Genomic DNA, 18,628 nt, shown 5'->3' with positions numbered 1-18,628 from the left:
CTGCCCCCTAACATGGCATGTAGTTAACATGGGTAGTAGAGCTAATTCACATGTTAATTGCTTAATGCGCTAGTAAAAGGGCTCAAGGTATGTGTGCTACCATTGAAATGCCATGTTGTTAGTTACTAGTTCCCACTGCATAAAAAGGGACTTCAGGTGAAATAGTACTCTGTAACCATGTTAACACATGCAAAACCAGTAGCAGCCATTAGTAACTATGTTTATTTGTTGGAATTTAAGTGGCAGAAATAATGAATTATAATATGAATGTGCATATGCTGAACACTGATTTGCATATGCACATCTGTTTTTATGTGCATTTATCAATTTGTCATTCCGTTTTAATTGGTTCTTGACATCTTTGGTGCTCTAACTGTAATAAACCAACAGGTGTTTGCCTTATAAAATCTCATGCACAGAGCCTCAAACGCAAGGCTGGATATTAGTGTCTTAATCAAAGTCATTTTTCATTTCAGTTGTCAATATCCCAGCTCTCCACATCTCCTCGCTATCCAACTATAAGCCACTCAACTGCAACACTACTGCAGCAGCAGATTCCAGGTCAGCTGCTTCCATCTCCCATGGCATATCAGCACTCACATGCTGTAAGTACCAGCATTTGTTTATTTGTTTTGAAAATTCTTTTGCTTTGTTTAGATATGTTGAGCAAAAATGTTAATTTTATTTATTTTTTTATATAGTAACATGTATGCAGATATTTTTTTTTACATTTTTTATTTATAACCATTTAAATTTTGACAAGCGATAAAACAACTTGCTGGAAATACAGAGAAAGTAATATGTAGGAATTATTTCAGTCAGATAATTCTATTCTCTTCCTTAGACCACTAAATAGGGAGAGTGAAACAAGAAAAGGAGATCAATTAAACAGTAAACAGGAAAAAAAAATGTGGTATTAACCTGATTATCCCCAGATATTAGTCTTATAATTCATTATTCCACATTGATCATCTGGTTGGCTTCTTCAAGACTAATACGGTGTATAGTCAAATCATTTCACTGAAAACATACTTATTGTCCAATATTAGTTAGAAATAATAGATCTGATTACATTCTTTCTCTTTTAAAAAACAGAAGTTATTTAACAATACATATACTTAAGTCTCTAATTCAAATCCCACTGATTAAAGTAATCCCAGATTTCACAGGCTTCGCTCCTTTTAAAGTAATAATTTGATGTATGCAGATATTTTGATGCTTAACTTAAATAATTTACAGGTCAATATTCAAAATATTTTTAATAAATATTTTTATTTTCAAATGCAGATACTACAGTATACAAAATCCACTTTCCATTCAGAATAATATCAATCAACACAACTTTCCTCAAACAGAAATGCAGTGCAATATTAAGTTGCTGATCATAGTAGCAAAAAAATAAATAAATAGCCCCTTCCCCCTCCCGAGCCATACTATACTTCAGGATAATGGGCAGCGTCCTCATTGTCAAGTGGTAGTCCACTTACAAGCAATTGGTCTCTCCAGGTCTTATAGACATACCGAACCTTATAAAAGAAGGTCACTTTACCCCTCCACAGTGCAGTCAACTTGGACATCAAATAAATAACAGGAACCCTTACTGATAGGGTGGCCCTCTGTTTCCGAGCGGCTGCCAGAGTTAACTTGCTCACTGTTAAGATGCTAGTAGCCAACTTTTGGGTAACAAGTTTCACCCTTCTGCATTCTTCAGTCCTGATTATTAGTGAATATTCAAAGCAATTTAACCAGGCAGGAGCGGGCTGTCCATGGATATTCAGCAGCACTTAACTGGGTAGTGCTGCTGAGTATCCATAGAGACTATTGCGGCTGAACCCTGGGGCACTCCACAGAAGAGTAGCTACTAAGAGTGTCCTGATATAGATAACCACCTTAAAGAATCTGTTATCAAGTAATGAGGCGAACCATTTTGATCTGTGGGCTGCTCCTAAACGATGAACAATGCAGCCTTTACTTCAGAGGCCCTATTCACGATGTACATGTGTAACTAGTGGTATTTAACACACGTATTTTAGGTAAACATTGAAAATCCAGTTTTAGAAAGCTGAGATTTACTTTAGGCAGGATAGGACGGGGCCAAAAAATACACCCCTGTTTCAGAAGGAGAATGTACTATCTGTGATCAGCGTTGGGATTTGTAGCTGCTCCCGGGTACATAAAAGCTTCGTAAAAGTGCTTGTTTTTGGCATCACTGTACAGGAGGGATTAGAGGACATCACTCTCTTAATCCCCAGTGTTTGTTTCTCCTAAAATTGAATGCGCCAAATGATTACAGACTCTGTACTTAATTGGGAGAATTTAGATGTGTAGATTTCGAAAATGACACACATACACCTCTATTCATCAACACTTAACAAGTGTAGGTTCTGAAATACCAACTTACGTGTTTAGGTGCTGATGCTTGGATGTGTATGTTGCCTAGTTGCCTCCATTGATGTTTTAGAAATTGATAGTTGTAAAATGCTTGTTCCCATCACACGTAACCAGTGTATACATTTGCATAACCGTGTATTTTAGAAAAGAAAAGGCTTTATGTCAGCAGATCCTTTTCTGAAATACTACTAGAAGTTGACACATCCCCAGCCTGGATGTCTCGATTCCAATTTCTGTGTTCTGTCTTAAACGGAGCCCTGAGCTTAGCAGTCACTCACTTGTGAATTTATAGTATTTATAATCATGTTGTCAGCCAGATAGCAAAATGCAAAAGATATTTATTTGTTCTGGTTTAAGTTATGAAAGTCTGGACATAATAAGGAGGAATTCTTCAAGGACAAGCAGAGCTGTGAATCCTCAAGAATTGTTGACATCACTTCCAGAGCCCAACATAGAAAATGGTACCCCAAAATCTTTTCTAGAAGGATTTGGGCCATTTCACCACATGTACATCTGTTCACAACCAAGATGTTTGGTCTGCACAGGAAAGATTTCTTCAGTTAAATTTCTTAGAACTAAGAGCTATTTGGAATGCTCTAAAGACTTTCGGGGATTGGTTGTCCAAAAAGATCATCTTGGTTCAAATGGACAGCTAGATGACCGTGCATTACATAAACAAGCAGGGAGGAATGGTCATACCTTCTTTGTTGGGAGACCATCAGAATGTGTACATGGGCCATTTCTCAGGGTATATGCCTCAGAGCCAGACAAAGATAATGTCCTGGCAGTCAATCTGAGTTGAGACCTTTGGCTCAGGAATGGATTCTGGATAACAAAGATATCCACAGGACCTTTCGGGAATTTGGCCCTCCCCTTAACATATCTTTTTGCCACTCCATCCAACAAGAAAGTACTTCAGTTTCCCTCCAGGATAGGGTTACACGGAAAACTAGCCTCAGGTTCCTTTCTCCTATATTGGGGGGGGGGGGGGGGGGTCTTCTGTGCACATATCCTCCAATATCCCTCATAGCAAAGACTATTCTCAAGTTCAAGCAAGATCAGAGAACCGTGATTCTCACAGGCTGTCACTGGCTGAGACAAACATGGTTCCTGCTTCTGTTGTACCTTTCCATCAGAAGTCTTATGAGACTGGAGTGTTATCCAACAATGATCACACAAGAGCAGGGCACTCTATTGCATGCTATCATAGAGTCACCTAGTCCTAAGAGCTTGGATATTGACATTGTCATCCTTGAACCTTCCAGACAGTGTTTCGCAGATCTTGCTAGCTGCCAGAAAAAATTCCCCTAAGACAGCATTATGATTTAATTAGAAGAGGTTTGCTTTCTGATGTGAGCTTGATGCCCTTTACTTGCCCTACACAAAGATTGCTTGAATTAGAGTCCAACTAAAACCGGGTTTATGGTTTCGAGCAAAACTGAATCAGCAACTGAAATTTGCCATTTGGCTTCACCTGAAACCCAAACCGTCTCCTCCCCACCCCACCCCCGGGCAGAGAGCGAGCCAGCCACCACCACCACAAAGCCCCTCTGCCCTCCTGGTGGTCTATTGGCACGCATGCCTCCCTCCCTTCCCCCCTCCCTCTAGCTACCCAGGCCTCCCTTTTAAATCTCCTTGTGGTCTAGTGACCTCTTCCAGGTAAGAGTGAACTTCAGTTGCTCTTTCCCCTGCCAGTTCCTAAGCCAAAATGACTGCTGGGACTTGAGACTGCTGCAGGAGATCCCGGTGGCCATTTTGGGCCATTTTGCTATCTGGCTGACAAAGATTATAGATGCTATGCCATCACTTTTGAGTGACTCCCAAGCTTTACCATGATAACATATCAACTGTCTTTACAAGAGACAGAAGCATAGTAAACAGAAAAATGTAATTAATTGCTACCCTAGAGAATGGAAGAGTAGTCTAGTGGGTTAGAGTAGCAGACTGATAACCAGGGTTCAAATCCCACTGATGCTCCATAAATTCTTGAGGAGTCACTTAACCCTCCATTACTTCAGGTTCAAACTTAGGTTGTAAGTACTCTGGGAACAGGGAGGTGACTTACTCTATCCGAAAGTAACTTGCCTTGAACTACTACTTTAAAAGGCTGACCTAATAAAAAAGTATCTTACAATTATCCATAAAAAGGAGGCCTTATTGTACATTTCATTTGGCTTAATGAAATCTTTCTCTGAATATGGTTTATGGCTCCATGAAACACATAGCACCGATTCCTTGTAATATGACAAAAGTGTTATACATGTAGTGAAAATTGAAATATTAATAAATGAATTTTTATGGACTTTGAATTGATTTTTTTTTATATAGAAGATTTGACAGAGTGCCTCAAAACCTAATACCTGTACAGAATAACCTTAAAATCCACAGAGCTAGATTAAAGTTTAACAGTGGCAAATTGGGTGCTGCTAAAGAGAATATAGCTTTTGTCTCCCCAAACACTAATGCTAATTGAAGAGATACAACAGCAGCTTAAAAGAGAACCATTAATATGCAAGTAAAAGCAGGGTATTAAACTGTGGGAGAGGCAGTAACCAGTAAACTTCAGTGTTATCTTGATCACATCTCTTGGGTGGTAGCAGAAGATAATGGTGCAGGTGTGGTCAGGTAGAAGAGAGGGTAGATATTTAGTGGGATTTAACTGGGCATGATTGCTCCTACCCAGTTAAATCCCACTGGCTGGCTCTGCCGCCATAGAAGCCAACTTTTCAAAATTATTGGGGGTGCTAAACCCAATGGAAATAACCCCTCCCTGGACACTTACAAGTTATTTTCTCAATATTGGGGGTGCTCAAGCACCCACAGAGTCAACTCCTATGTTTTCCGCTGATATTCAGTGGCACTTAACCAGTTAGTACTGGTGAACATCAGCACAGACCATTGAGCCAGATTCAGTCCTTGGAGGTCAGCACCCTTAATATATAAATATATATATATATATATATATATATATATATATATATATATTTATATTTAGCAAGAGCTATTGCATAAACATGAGAACTGGAAAAAACATGATGTTTGTGAGATTACTATAAAATACAGGGTCTGGACTTACTTGGTTAGCAGTGATTTTTAGTCTGCTAACCGGGTAAGTGCCTGATAAAGCTAGGACAGCAAAAAGGCTGCCTTAACTTTATCCGGGCACCAGTCTGAATATCAGCCGGCATCCAGCTAGCGGTTTGAAAGATAAGTGCTCTTTCAATACCATATTTTTTGCATTATAATGTAGACTGGTTCAGTATAATTGCTAATTTATGAGTGATATTGAATTCGACGTATCATTTTTTTGCTCAGTATAATTGCAGACGTGTGAGTGACATTGAATACTACGTATCACTCTGGCCAATGATGAACAGAGGATCTATTAAGACCCGTTTAAGCTCTATTAAATGGCTAAAATCTAGGAGTTCCGTGAGGCCTTTTTCCTTCCTGTATTATTCGTAGAACGGTACTACATTTAGAGTTTTATATCATTTTCATTAGGTGGAAATTAGTGTAATTTATTATTATCCAACGATTTTGTATTTCCACACCCTAGGCATTTTTCATAGGTTTAGTTGTGACTCGTATGTATGACAGAGTGAATGAAGCAGACCTTCATATCTGTCTGCCCTGCACAACTGTTTAATGAAGAAAGATTAGTCCTGGGTCTGTGGGTCTTGCTTAATGAACTCTGATTTGATAAGTCAATTGGCATAAAGACCAATGAGTTATGCATATTTAAATTTGTAAATTTTCACTTTCATTTGAATTTGATCATCTTTTAATAGGAGCTTCCATATGCTAGTAATATAACTCATCTGGAAGTCAATCTGAGCCAAAATGATTTGGCCCCCAAATCCTCTCAAGTGGATCAGCTGGAGGAACTGGCTTTCTCCCCTGTGCACGCTCCTATTGTGGCTATGGGAACCCAGACAGGAAGGTAAGACTAAAAGACACATGAAGGTAATATATACTGTGTAACTGAATGCTCCCTTTTTCATTCAGGATTTGTTGAATGTAGATGCTGGCTTCTATTTAGTTACATAATAGCAACAAAATAAAAATGAGTGAATGATTTCATTTTATATTTCTTCTATTCTGACCCTGTTAGAACAGTCCTTGGTGGTTTGGCCCAGATTCTGACCACCAAATATTTAGCACAAATATGTTCTAAAAATACACAGATTTTTTAAAGTTTATAAGAGAAAGAGGATGGGATTTGATGTACTGCTCTTCTGTGGTTAAAATCACAGTGGTTTACATATTATATACAGGGGGGGGGGGCTGATAGAGTGATTTAAGCGGGCTGGAGAGGCTCTGGCCTGCTTAAATCGCCTGTCCTCGCCCAACCACCGATATTCAGCGGTACTAAACTGGGCAGTGCCGCTGAATATTGTCTCTCACCAACCTAAAAAAATGTGGGTCGGTTAGGAGCAGGCCAGGGGGAATGCTGGGGAGGAGCTGGGGCTTATGCGAGTGTCAGCAATATTCAACTGAGGCCCGCAAAAGCTTAAATGGGTGAATTTTCCTGGCTGAATATTGGACCAGGACCAGCATAAGCTTTAAAAAAAAAAAAAAAAAGAAATTGGGCATCCAAATGGCAGATGAAATTTAATATTGGCAAATTCAAAGTGATGTACATTGGGAAGAATAATTCGAATCATAGTTACCTGATGCTAGGGTCCATCTTAGGAGTCAACACTCAAGAAAAAGATCTAGATGTCATTGTAGTCTATATGCTGAAATCTTCTGCCCAGTGTGCGGCAGCAGCCAAAAAAGCAAACAGGATGCTAGGAATTTTTAGGAAAGGGATGCAAAATAAGACCAAGAATATTATAATGCCTCTGTATCGCTCCATGGTGCAACCTCACTTTGAGTATTGCGTTCAATTCTGGTCGCCATATCTCGAAAAAGATATAGCAGAAGTAGAAAAGGTTCAAAGAAGAGCAACCAAAATGACAAAGGGGATGGAACTTCTCCCATATGAAGAAAGGCTAAAGAGGTTAGGGCTCTTCATCTTGAAAAAGAGACGGCTGAGGGGGGATATGATTGAGGTCTATAAAATTCTAAGTGGTGTAGAACGATAGAAGTGAATCTATTTTTCACTCTTTCAAAAAGTACAAAGACCAGGGGACACTCGAAATTACGTGAAACTACTTTTTAAAACAAATAGGAGGAAATATTTTTTCACTCAAAGAATAGTTAAGCTCTAGAACTCGATGCCAGAGGATGTGGTAAAAGTGGGTAGTGTATCTGGGTTTAAAAAAGGTTTGGAGAAGTTCCTGGAGGAAAAGTGCATAGTCTGTTATTGAGATGGATGTGGGGGAAGCCACTGTTTGCCCCAGGATTGGTAGCATGGAATGTTGCTACTAATTGGTTTTCTGCCAGGTACTTATGACGTAGATGGGTGACTGTTGCAAATAGGGTCCTGGGCTAGATGGCCCATTGGTCTGACCCAGTATGGCTATTAAGTTCTTATGACAGTGCATTACTGATGATTTGTAAATTGGATTGGCTGCCAACTGAGGCTCGTTAAGTTTTCAAGCTTTGTGTTTTTAATTATATATGGATGGACCCCACAATATATGCTACCTTAGTTGCAATAAGTGAAAAGAACTATCAAGACATTATCTTGCTCTCTAGTTTCCTTTGCCTCAGGGTGTTACTTGTAGATCAGAATTTTCCACCCGGTTTTCTTACCAGGCATCTAAGTTGGGGAACATAGTAAGTGACAGCAGATAAAGACTTTGAATGATCCATCCAGTTTCCCCAACAGTCACATTCATTATCAATTCAAGATTAAAATCAGCAATGAATGTGAGACTATATACTTGACTATGGTCTTTCTTTGAAGTCCACCTAGCTCTGTCCTTAACATGCTACCACAACATACACGTTATGAAACTGGTTATCTGGCATTTCGTAAAATGTTGAAGACTTGGTTATATTGAAAATTTGTAATTCTGTGAATAATTTGTGAGTTTCGTAGAGTTCATTGTTTTGGGGATGGTTTATGATCTAGGGTATACCCTGTTCTTGATATGCAAACTATACTGATCTAAGTCTTTGGTATGTGCGACCTAGAAGTATCAGTTGTAATGTAACATAAAGTGTTGTGCCTGCATGCATGTGTAAAAGTTGTGAATTTATAAAATATGTAGATGCGCACGTAATCTACACCTTTGGAGCAGATGTAAATTTTTGCATCGTCATTGGTGCATTATTGTAACTGGAGCTGGATCTGTGAGCCTATTTTATAAAGGCACATAGGTGCCCATGCTGCCTTTATAAAATAGATTTTTAAAGTAGGCACCTTTTTTGGACTTCTCACATAAGCATCCTGTTATAAAATCAAGTACTTTGTTTTAAGTTTCATTTTGCAGTTACTTTTTTATGAGATTTCTTCTTCTAGCTCCACGTCAATGCTGCTCGACAACATACTAAGAAAACAATTCATAGCATCTATAATCATATCATCAGCCAGACAGCAAAACACAAAAGATAAGTCTTTGATCCGATCATTTAAGTTATGAAAATCTGAACAGAATGAGGAGGAAGCATGTTCACAGTAACATAGTAATTGGCAGAAACTAAAGACCAGCTGTCCTCTCGAGTCTACCCATTCTCATTTACACAAAGCGATAGAAAACTAGAGGAAAAAAATCAGCTGGGCAGATTGGGTCAATTGATTTGGTCTTTTTCACCACTTACTATATATTATTATGAATGTAATTTCTCACCTTTTTTTCTGTGTAGGAAATTTTCACTTTGCACAAGATGCTTTTGTTTTTACACAGCAGAGAAATACGAATTTCATTGGTTGATCATTTTGATTTACGCTAACAGGTTAAGGGGCCCTTTTACTAAAATATTGTAAACAGTTACCCCATGAATTAGCACACAGTAGCGGTTAGCGCATGGCTGTGATAACAGTTGCCACATGGCTATGATGCTTACAGTGTACTATTTTACCTGGTACCTGCTTGCAGGTGAAGGGAGCAGGAAGTGGATGGGGAATGACTACAATGATATTTTTAACAACGTCCATTCCTGATTTAACTTACTGATCTTTGCAGACGATCCTTTCAACTTCTTTTTAACCATTTTCCTCATTTTGTCATAGTCACCCACATGTGGTGGGAGTTCCTTAAGAAATGCTTCGTAGGCAAGAAGTAGCAATTTAAAATATACCTGATAAATAAGTGGAAGCCAATGTTCAGAAGGAAGGAGTGGAGAGACATGATCATAACTTTCTGACCTAACAAGTTAACCCAGTAGCAAGATTTTGGATATTCTGTAGATGTTTTAAATTCACACATGTAATACTGCAATAAAGTATGTTCTCATAATCCACATGGCTTAAAAGAAAAGAATGTATCAAAATCTTCAATGCTTCCTAAATGACACAAGACCGAAAAGCGAGTAGCTGGATCAAGGCAATAAAACAACTTTTCACTACAAAAGACGTAGGATTTCAAAACTAAACTTAGAGTCTGTATGGCAACCAAGAACCTTCAGTGAATCTACAAGCTTAATCGGGGAGTCCCGCTGAAGTGTAAATAGCATTGGCACCTCATAATCCACTTGACTCCAGATTTTGAAGAATAAAGAACCAGTCTATTATTAGTAAGCCAATGCTTCGAGTCCAAGCACTCATTAAGAGGGGTCAGATCAGGATGGTTATTGGTGATATAATAGCCATTAATTCCTAGTGATTCTGAGGGTGCTCAGTGGACTAATGAACAGATTAAATAGCACAGAGTCAAATACCAAAATGTGGAGTACCTCATAAAATAGCTTATGGATAATAGCATAGAACTAAAAGAGAGATCAAAGGATCTGGAATCCAGGTAGAAGACAAACCAAGCAGACACCTTACTGCATAAGCCAATTTTATGTAAATGGGAAAGAAGCATCCAGTGATCACCTGTAAATGTCACATCAAGTTACTATGGCTAAGGCTGTTATCAGCAATGAAGCATTCTCAATCCTCTTTCTTTTAAATAGCTAAATTGCATTGCACAAACATTGTGATGATATCTTGACATTTCAGGAAGGTAATATTCTGTGCCAAGTTTTTTAATAACATGCTTCTGGTATACCTATTGTATTATCAATCATGGACTTTATATTTTGGGGTATATTTTCCTAACCTGACATTTCAAAACTGTGCTTTATAGTGCTTTGGTGGGTAATTTTATAACTGAGTGCACAGATATATATTGTGTACGCACTCTTCCTTGATCAAATATGGCAAATTTTCAAAGTGAAAGTAGGTGCATACTGCCTTTTTGAAAATTATCTCAAGGAATTTATGTATTTATAGTTACACTAGGCTCTTTGGCACGTACAAAGTTTCCAGGTTATCGTGCACACATATGTGTGTATTTTAAAAAAAATATGCACATAAATACAAATCCTTCCACAGCCCAACCCCCAGAAATGTCTCCTCTCTGTTCTGCTAGTTAAACGTCAGGTACAATTTTACAAGCACCAATGTCCACACATAGGACACTGTTTTAGGCAAAGGAATGACATTCAAAGTTGTCCTTACAGGGTATTTTATATATATTTTAAGGATATAAGTTCCCCCTCTCGTTGATGTTTTTAGACTATGAAACAAAAAAGAATATTGGCAAGCTAGCTTTACTGAAGGGGAATCAGTAAACACACTCAAAAGATAAGCTATATTTTCTCCTTTCAGTTAATCATTTCTATCCATTAGATAAAAGTTTGTGTCAAAATGTCAGAGAAAATTAATCATTTTAAACAGGTGTTTCTAGGATTTTGAGTGTACACCATCTTTTCTAGACCTTTCAGTAAATGGACGGTGATTTTTCTACTTCAGTAACCTTAGGGAAAAAGTTGTTTTTAGGGCTGCACGTTAATTGTGATTAATGTGGCAATTAATGCGATTTTTACGAATTGCAATTAAAAATAATTTATCGCGAGTAGGAAAATTAATCATGACATTTTCGCTGTGCCTTCACATCTGTCTTAACATCATTTCCAGCCAAAGCCTGCCATTCCAGTCTCCTTGGGGTCGGCCTCATTATCTCATCAAGGCTGTGATTGGCTGCCTGGAGTTTTGGCAGGGAACCAATCAGCAGTGCAGATAGGGGTCCTTTTACCAAGCTGCAGGAAAAAAGGCCCTGCGCTAGCAGAGGGGGCCATTTTACCTGCACCAGGGTATTTTTTATCACAGCAGGTAAAAAGCCCCCAGACAAACATGTCCATGCGGTGGGGAGCCCTTACCACCACCCATTGAGGCGGTGATAAGGGCTCCCGCGGTAACCCAGCGGTAAATGGGCAGTATGCGACGATGTCCGATTACCACCACGCAAGCTTGCTCTGGGTGGCCCTGTTGGGCCATCGGTAGTCCTGATTTAGTGTTCGGTAAGCCCGTGTTAGGCTTACCGACGCTTTGTAAAAGACCCCCATAGTGAGGCTGTTCAGAGCTTGTATCCAGCCACCTTGTGCTGACTTCCCATGCTGCCAATTGCTGCTGTCTGCTCGAGCTGCCGCCTGCTGCTGCATGCCCATGCCTGTGCCACTGCCTGCCAGTGCCTCCTCTTGTCTTAGAGAGAGAACTGTAAGCTCATTTGCAGCCCCCTGCCCCCACAGCGTTCCTCCTAATGCTCTGTCTCCCTCCCAACAGCCCCACAGTTCTGCCCCCCCCCCCCCAGACCTCTTCATTTTCTGTCTCCCTTCATCCTGGCAGCCCCATGGTTCTGGTCCCCCTTGCCCCTCCCCAAGGTCCTCTTCATTGCTGTCTTCTTCCTTCCTTCTGACAACCCCATAGTTCTGCCCATTCTGCCCCCCCCCCCCCCCCAGGTTCTCTTTATTGCTGTCTGTCTCTGTCTCTTCCAGTATCCCTACGGTTCAGGTCCCCCCTGCCCCACCCCCCCAAGGTCCTCTTCATTGCTCTCCCTCTTCCCAGCAGCCCATGGTTGTGCCCCCCCATCTCGCCCCCCCCCCCCCGATGTCCTATTCATTGCTGTCTGTTTCCTTCCTTCCCAGCAGCCACATGGTTCTGGCCCCCCTGCACCCCCAGTTCCTCTTCATTGCTTCTCCCTCCCGGCAGCCCCACAGTTCTGGCGCCCTCCCCCCCCCCCCCCCCCCCCCAAGGTCATCTTCATTGTTCCCTCTCTCCCGGCAACCCTATGATTCTGGCCCTCCTCCTCCTCCCCTCCCCCCCCCCCCCCCCCCCCCCCCCAAGATCTTCCTAATCACTCTCTGTCTCCCTCCCTGCTAGCAACCCTGCGGTTCTGGTCCATGTGCTTACAGCCCACTAAGGCCCTGCTGGTATTGCTCATTTCTAACAAGTATGCCTCAGAGAGATCAGGACCCAGCAGCACCTTCATGGGTTGCCAGCACATGCACTGGTCATCTTGTACAAATTGGTTCTTTGATTAGAAGAAAGGAGGTAAGGAGATGAGGGTTAATGCCGAATGAATGAGTTGGAGGGAGGGATGAGAGTTGAGGGAATTCTGCGCTACTGCACAATGCAGAATTTATGCAGAATTCCCCACCTCCACAGACTACCAGAATTCTGCTATTTCCACATACAATTTTAGGCTGTCTGCTTTTGCAGTGCAGAGCAGCACAGAGTTTCTTTTTCCACCTGCCTCCCTCCCTCCCAGCACACTTACCGCTCCAGTGCAGCAAGAGGAGAAGCTGGCCAGCTGCACATAGGGCTGCTTCCTCCTTCTGTTCACTTTGGTCCCCAGAGCAGTGGCGTAGCTACGTGGGGCCTGAGGGGGCCGGGGCCCCGGCAGATTCACCCCAGGACCCCCCTCCCGGCGAACCCGCCGCCGCCTACCTTTACTTTTGCTGGCGGGGGATCCCACTCCCCGCCAGCCGACGTCTTCTCAGTCCTTCCTGCTCTTCAATTTGTTTGCTGACGTCCTGCACGTAATTGTACGTGCAGGACGTCAGACTCAGAGAACAGTTCTGTTCTCTGTCTGACGTCCTGCACGTACAACGTGCAGGATGTCAGCAAACAAATTGAAGAACAGGAAGCGACTAAGAAGAAGACGTCGGCTGGCGGGGAGTGGGATCCCCCGCCAACAAAAGTAAAGGTAGGCTGCAGCGGCGGCGGGAGGGGGGGGCGGCAATGTCAGCGGTGGGGGGGCGGCGCCGGGGGGAGGGCTAAAATGTGCCCCCTCCCCCCGGGCTCTGGACCCCTCTCCCACGGAAGGCTGGCTACGCCCCTGCCCCAGAGGTTCCTTTAAACCGCACGGGCTATATGGAGGCCTGCATGGCTCAAAGGATGGCAGAGGAGCAGGAAGAAGCCCTACATGCAACTGGGCAGCTCCTCATGCCAAGCTGGAGCGGTCAGTGTGCAAGGCGGGGGGAGGGGTATGAAAACAGCTTAGATGGAGTATGGGGGGACGCTGAAAAAAAAGATGAATGGAGTATGGGGAGGGTTGAAAAAAGGTGGAGAGGTGTGTGTGTGTGCGCCATGGGAATGGGGTGAGGCCTGTAGGAAGGTTATTAGTGAATACGGTATTGTTATATTAAGTTTTCCCTGCTTCCTTTATTTTTAATTGTGATTTAAAAATTGTAATCGAAATATAGCCCTAGTTATTTTGTCTATTCACTGTGGAGGAAGTGCATAGGTAAGTACCTATTTGAATGCTGCTATATTATCAAACTAGATAGGATGGAATATTTTACTAGGTGATATCAGAATCATCAGATCACACAGTCTGGTGTTGTCAAAGTCTTTTACTGATATTCGGTGAAAAATGTGTCCTAACAACTGTTCTTCCATTTGAAACTTACAGTTTTTATGAAAAACAAATGAGGTAAAAAAACAACCAAAAAGTTCCAAAAAGACAAATATACTTCTTTTTCAGGGTTACTTCTGTTCTCAGTCGTGCATCTTTGGCCCGGCTACACTCTGTTGGGTTTCCTGAAATCCTGGACAGCAACAATGAACCAGCTGAAATAATTGACCCTTCTGATCCTGTGACTTTTAATGCTCAAAGGGAAGAGGCAGATTATCTGCAGTGCAATGAAATCCTTCTACAGTTTCTTGCCTTTACCAGGTAGAAATCCATAGGCTACTTGCTGAATATGTCTATAATCGTTATGACTACTTAATTAATCTTTAAGTGACTTTTTAGGTATGAGAAGCTGAATATTTTTGCTAAGAGAAAACCTTTTCTTCGTGTTTTAAAAATAGAAGAGAGGGTGATCCCAGTGAGTCAGTAGCACTGCTGTGCTTTGCCATACAAAAGGGGATGGGCTACGTCTCTGGCCGCAGCTTCCAGGAGTAGAGAAGATGCTGAAACTAATGTTTACAGTCTTGGAAGGGGGAGGGAGTTATAGCCACATAATGGCAGCACCTAGTGGCTAGAATTAGGGCCCAGGATTGCAGGGGTCCAGAAAGAAACATTCTGCATGGCCTTTTGGACAAGGACTGTCACTTCATTGATTTGACTAAGGTAGATTGGGAGGGAGTAGAAAATAAGGGGGGGGGGGGAAATACCCATGTAGTTGCAAATGAAAGCTCAAGATAACTTATCCTTGCTCTGGTTCTGACTGAGCTGGAACCTGAAAGGAGCAAAAGGAAACTGCCATGTCAACATTTTTTTTATTTAAAATACATAGATGTTCTTTGAAAAATAGCTAATCTGAAGGGCAAACACTGAAAACGCATGCATACTTTGTACCTGTAATATGTGCAGTGCGGCGGAGAGGATAGCGTTTTCAAAACAACATGTGTGAAGTGTGCATTCTGTTTTTACTCCCCTAACCATGCAGTTGAAAGTTTGTGCATTTGAAATACTGCTCATGCTTTTTAGCCACACCAAAGAAGGGGAGTTTTAAAACAGTGCAATAACTTGGTCTCTAATCAATGGGGTTGATAATTCTTTATAGGACCAGTATTGCACGTTGACCATGCTTAAGCTTTCGGCTGTACAAGTCTTTATAAAGCCAAAGATGTGTGGTTTAAATTGGATTGGACCAACTGTTATACAGAACATACAAAATTCAGCCACTTTTCACAATATATCTTTAAGTGGTTAAGCGAACTGCCTAAATAACAGTTATAATTTTAAACAGATAAGTTATCCATATAAGGTTATACATATACAGGCAATTGGTTCACTTAAAAATATAATTATGCTGCATATCCAGATAACATGTGTCTGTTGAGTATCAATGATTAAATAATAATTTTTGGCAGTAAACATGTCCAATGAAATAATTCAATAGTTCTATAACAAGTTGTCTAAGTAATACTAAGTCCAGCTGTTCTCAAAATAGATACGTTTCCTAATTTTTCAACTTTTTTTTCATTTTGTGGCGTTCTCAAAAAAAGGAAAAAAAAAGACTTCAGAAGCTGAGCGACCTGCTCTATAACGGGGGTCTATTAGCTGAGCAAGCCTCTTCATCAGTAAACTTTCTTGTTTGCCTATTTTGTTTTATTAAATTTTTCCCAAATTTTCCATTAACACCAATACATAGCAAATACATGTTCTTTTCACACTTGAATATTAGGACCACTCGAGCGGTCCAATATTACTCTTCAGACTTCTTACGATAAGTGTCCTAATTTTCATCTTGTGGCATACTTATAAGGTGCAAAAATAGCCAGGTCACATCACTGGAATCTAACCCACACCCGCCTGTCCCCACTAAGATTCATTCCTTCCCCACCCATACCTTTAACCTTTAGAAGTAGTTATTTCATTTAATTATGCTACTGAAATACATTAGAGCACCAATATAGCTGCTACTGGAAAACTAGAACAAGATGGATTGTTACAGATTCCTACACAGACACCACATGCCAGCAGAATCCTTTACCTCAGTTGTAAATGCAGAACATGACTCTCATCTCATACAAAATACGGAACTGCAAAAAACATGCAGACAAAAACTGAAAGCAGAGGTGCAGGACTCTGCATGTCATGCAACACCAGAGAAAAATAAAGGAAGTTTCTAGGCAATCATCTGTTTAAAAATCATGCAGATTGGGAGAGAGTGAGGAATAGTTTCCTTTGACCCAAATGCCAATCTTTCCTAGCCATGTCTAAATTTAGGGGTCTTGGAAACTGAAGCATAGCAAGACATTTGTTTATAAAATTAGCTTTTTTAAAGCACATTCATGTCTATAATTTGAGGCACGTTTGTAGTTAATAAAGTGCAGTTTAGTGATCTCCCAACTGAAATTAAATCTGAACTATCTTAACATGGCAGCTGAGATGCCAGTGTCTCTTGGTGAGCATAGCAGTTCAGTTCTCTAATTTGTGTTTGTGTGATTTTAAACTTCTATACAAATTCATGATTTTGCTAGTCACACAAATCCAGTGGAGCAGTATCATCATTCCTGCAGTGGATCTGAGCTGCTCCCTGGCAATCTGCAACTTTTCAGCAGATACTCTTCATATCTCAATCTGTTTGGGGGGGGGGGATTTATCAATGTAGGCTACCACTAAGGTGGGTTATTTTACCACAGGGTCCCTGGCAATCATAAGTACATAAGTAACGCCACACTGGGGAAAATCTAAGGGTCCATCGAGCCCAGCATCCTGTCCACGACAGGCCAAGGGCACCTGGCAAGCTTCCCAAACGTACAAACATTCTATACATGTTATTCCTGGAATTGTGGATTTTTCCCAAGTCCATTTAGTAGTGGTTTATGGACTTGTCCTTTAGGAAACCGTCTAACCCCTTTTTAAACTCTGTCAAGCTAACCGCAACTTTTCAGCAGATACTCTTCATATCTCAATCTGTTGGGGGGAGGGGAGCTATCAATGTAGGCTGCCATTAAGGTGGGTTATTTTACCACAGGGTCCCATTTTATGCAATGAGACCCTATGCTAAAATAGCACAACTTTTAGTAAAATAACTCATCCTTAACGGTAACCCATGTTGATAATTTCCTCCCTAAGTATCAAAAAGAGTTTCATGATCTTGTTTTGGATACGATTTAACACTTGATGAATTAAACATAACCCCTGAAACAACAGGTACTTCTTTTGTTGATGTTTTTAGGATTCCTCAGGAAGGCATGCAAGCAAAATGGCCAAACACAATTTACTTCACTTTCCAGTTTTACCGTTTTCCACCTGTAACTACCCCACGATTGCAGCTGAGAAACATGGACCAATCTGGCTTGGCAAATTCAGATTTGTCTCAAATCTTAATGCAGATTAACAAGGATGGGTCCATTAATTATGGTAAGTATGATACGAAAGATTTCCTTATATATATAAACAAGGCCCAAGTCAATGAACTGCATTGAGTGGTTGTGGACTTCTTTCTAGTGATCTGTTCTTGTAGTTATAAAATGTTTGTAGAAGTTCAAGTAATAAAATATTTCAACAAAAAAAACCCCAACAATATAGCAGTCAGTTTAGAAGGCATATTCACGTTCTAGATGTGCATAACCTGTTATATAGACATGTATATTGTACACTTGTCTAAATCCTGATTTTAGAAAGCCAGGATACACACATGTGCTTATGGCAAGGGGGGCACGGTGCTTTGAGCAGGACTAGGGTGGACCTTAAAAATAAGCATGTACATATCTTTCCCATTGCAGAAGAGTTATGCACATCTGTGTCCAAACAGATCAATTGTCAGGATGTACACCTGCCACACGGAATGTCTAAGTTTCAGAAAAGGGCTCCTATTTAGCAGCGTTCCACTGGAGCATTAGGGGAGTTCTCCATCTTAATTCCCCAGTGGTTTATGTGGCCTCCATCCTTGAAAAAGTGAAAGTGGCTAAGGATAATGGGCTCTGTGACAGCTTTGGGAAAAGTACATGTGCAGTTCTCTAAAATGGCTGACTTAGGGGCCCTTTTACTAAGCTGTGGTAAGCACTAATGCATGCTTACCGCACCTTAAAATAGCCTACTGTCCTATGGTAAGTTTTGTTTGTGCACGTGCTACCCAAGCGCTAAAAAATACTATTTATTTTTTAGCACTGAAGGCATGTTTGGCTATGCTAATCGGTTAGTGCCTGGGCATTGCTGCATACTAACTAATTAGCGCAGGATTAGACATAAGCCCTTACCACCTACAAAATAGGTGTTGATAATGGGCCACATGCTAATGGGAAAATTATCATGTGGCCATTATTGCAGAAATGTAAAAATCAGCCATTTACTGGCAGCACTAAAATTGACCTTAGCGTGCGGGAAAGACCCACGTTGGCGCTAGTGCAGGCCACCTTTTAGCTCTGCTTAGTAAAAAGACCCCTTAGACATGTATA

The 18,628-nt window shown here is 41.0% G+C and overlaps 1 protein-coding gene across 7 annotated transcripts in view; it reads left to right on the top strand.

The window, feature by feature from the left end:
• Positions 1 to 18,628, top strand: part of NPHP4 (nephrocystin 4) — a 205,788-nt gene that overhangs the window by 110,363 nt on the left and 76,797 nt on the right. For all 7 annotated transcript variants that reach the window (XM_030222550.1, XM_030222549.1, XM_030222546.1 and 4 more), the window contains 4 exons: positions 477 to 605; positions 6,183 to 6,334; positions 14,256 to 14,447; positions 17,407 to 17,591. In XM_030222550.1, the coding sequence (XP_030078410.1) occupies positions 477 to 605; positions 6,183 to 6,334; positions 14,256 to 14,447; positions 17,407 to 17,591 (658 nt within the window). The remainder of the gene's footprint in view (positions 1 to 476; positions 606 to 6,182; positions 6,335 to 14,255; positions 14,448 to 17,406; positions 17,592 to 18,628) is intronic.

Source organism: Microcaecilia unicolor, chromosome 13 (genome assembly GCF_901765095.1).
Source record: "Microcaecilia unicolor chromosome 13, aMicUni1.1, whole genome shotgun sequence".
NCBI lineage: Eukaryota > Metazoa > Chordata > Amphibia > Gymnophiona > Siphonopidae > Microcaecilia > Microcaecilia unicolor.
The sequence above is the reverse complement of the archived record's forward strand: the minus strand, read 5'-3'. Positions and strand labels throughout refer to the sequence as shown.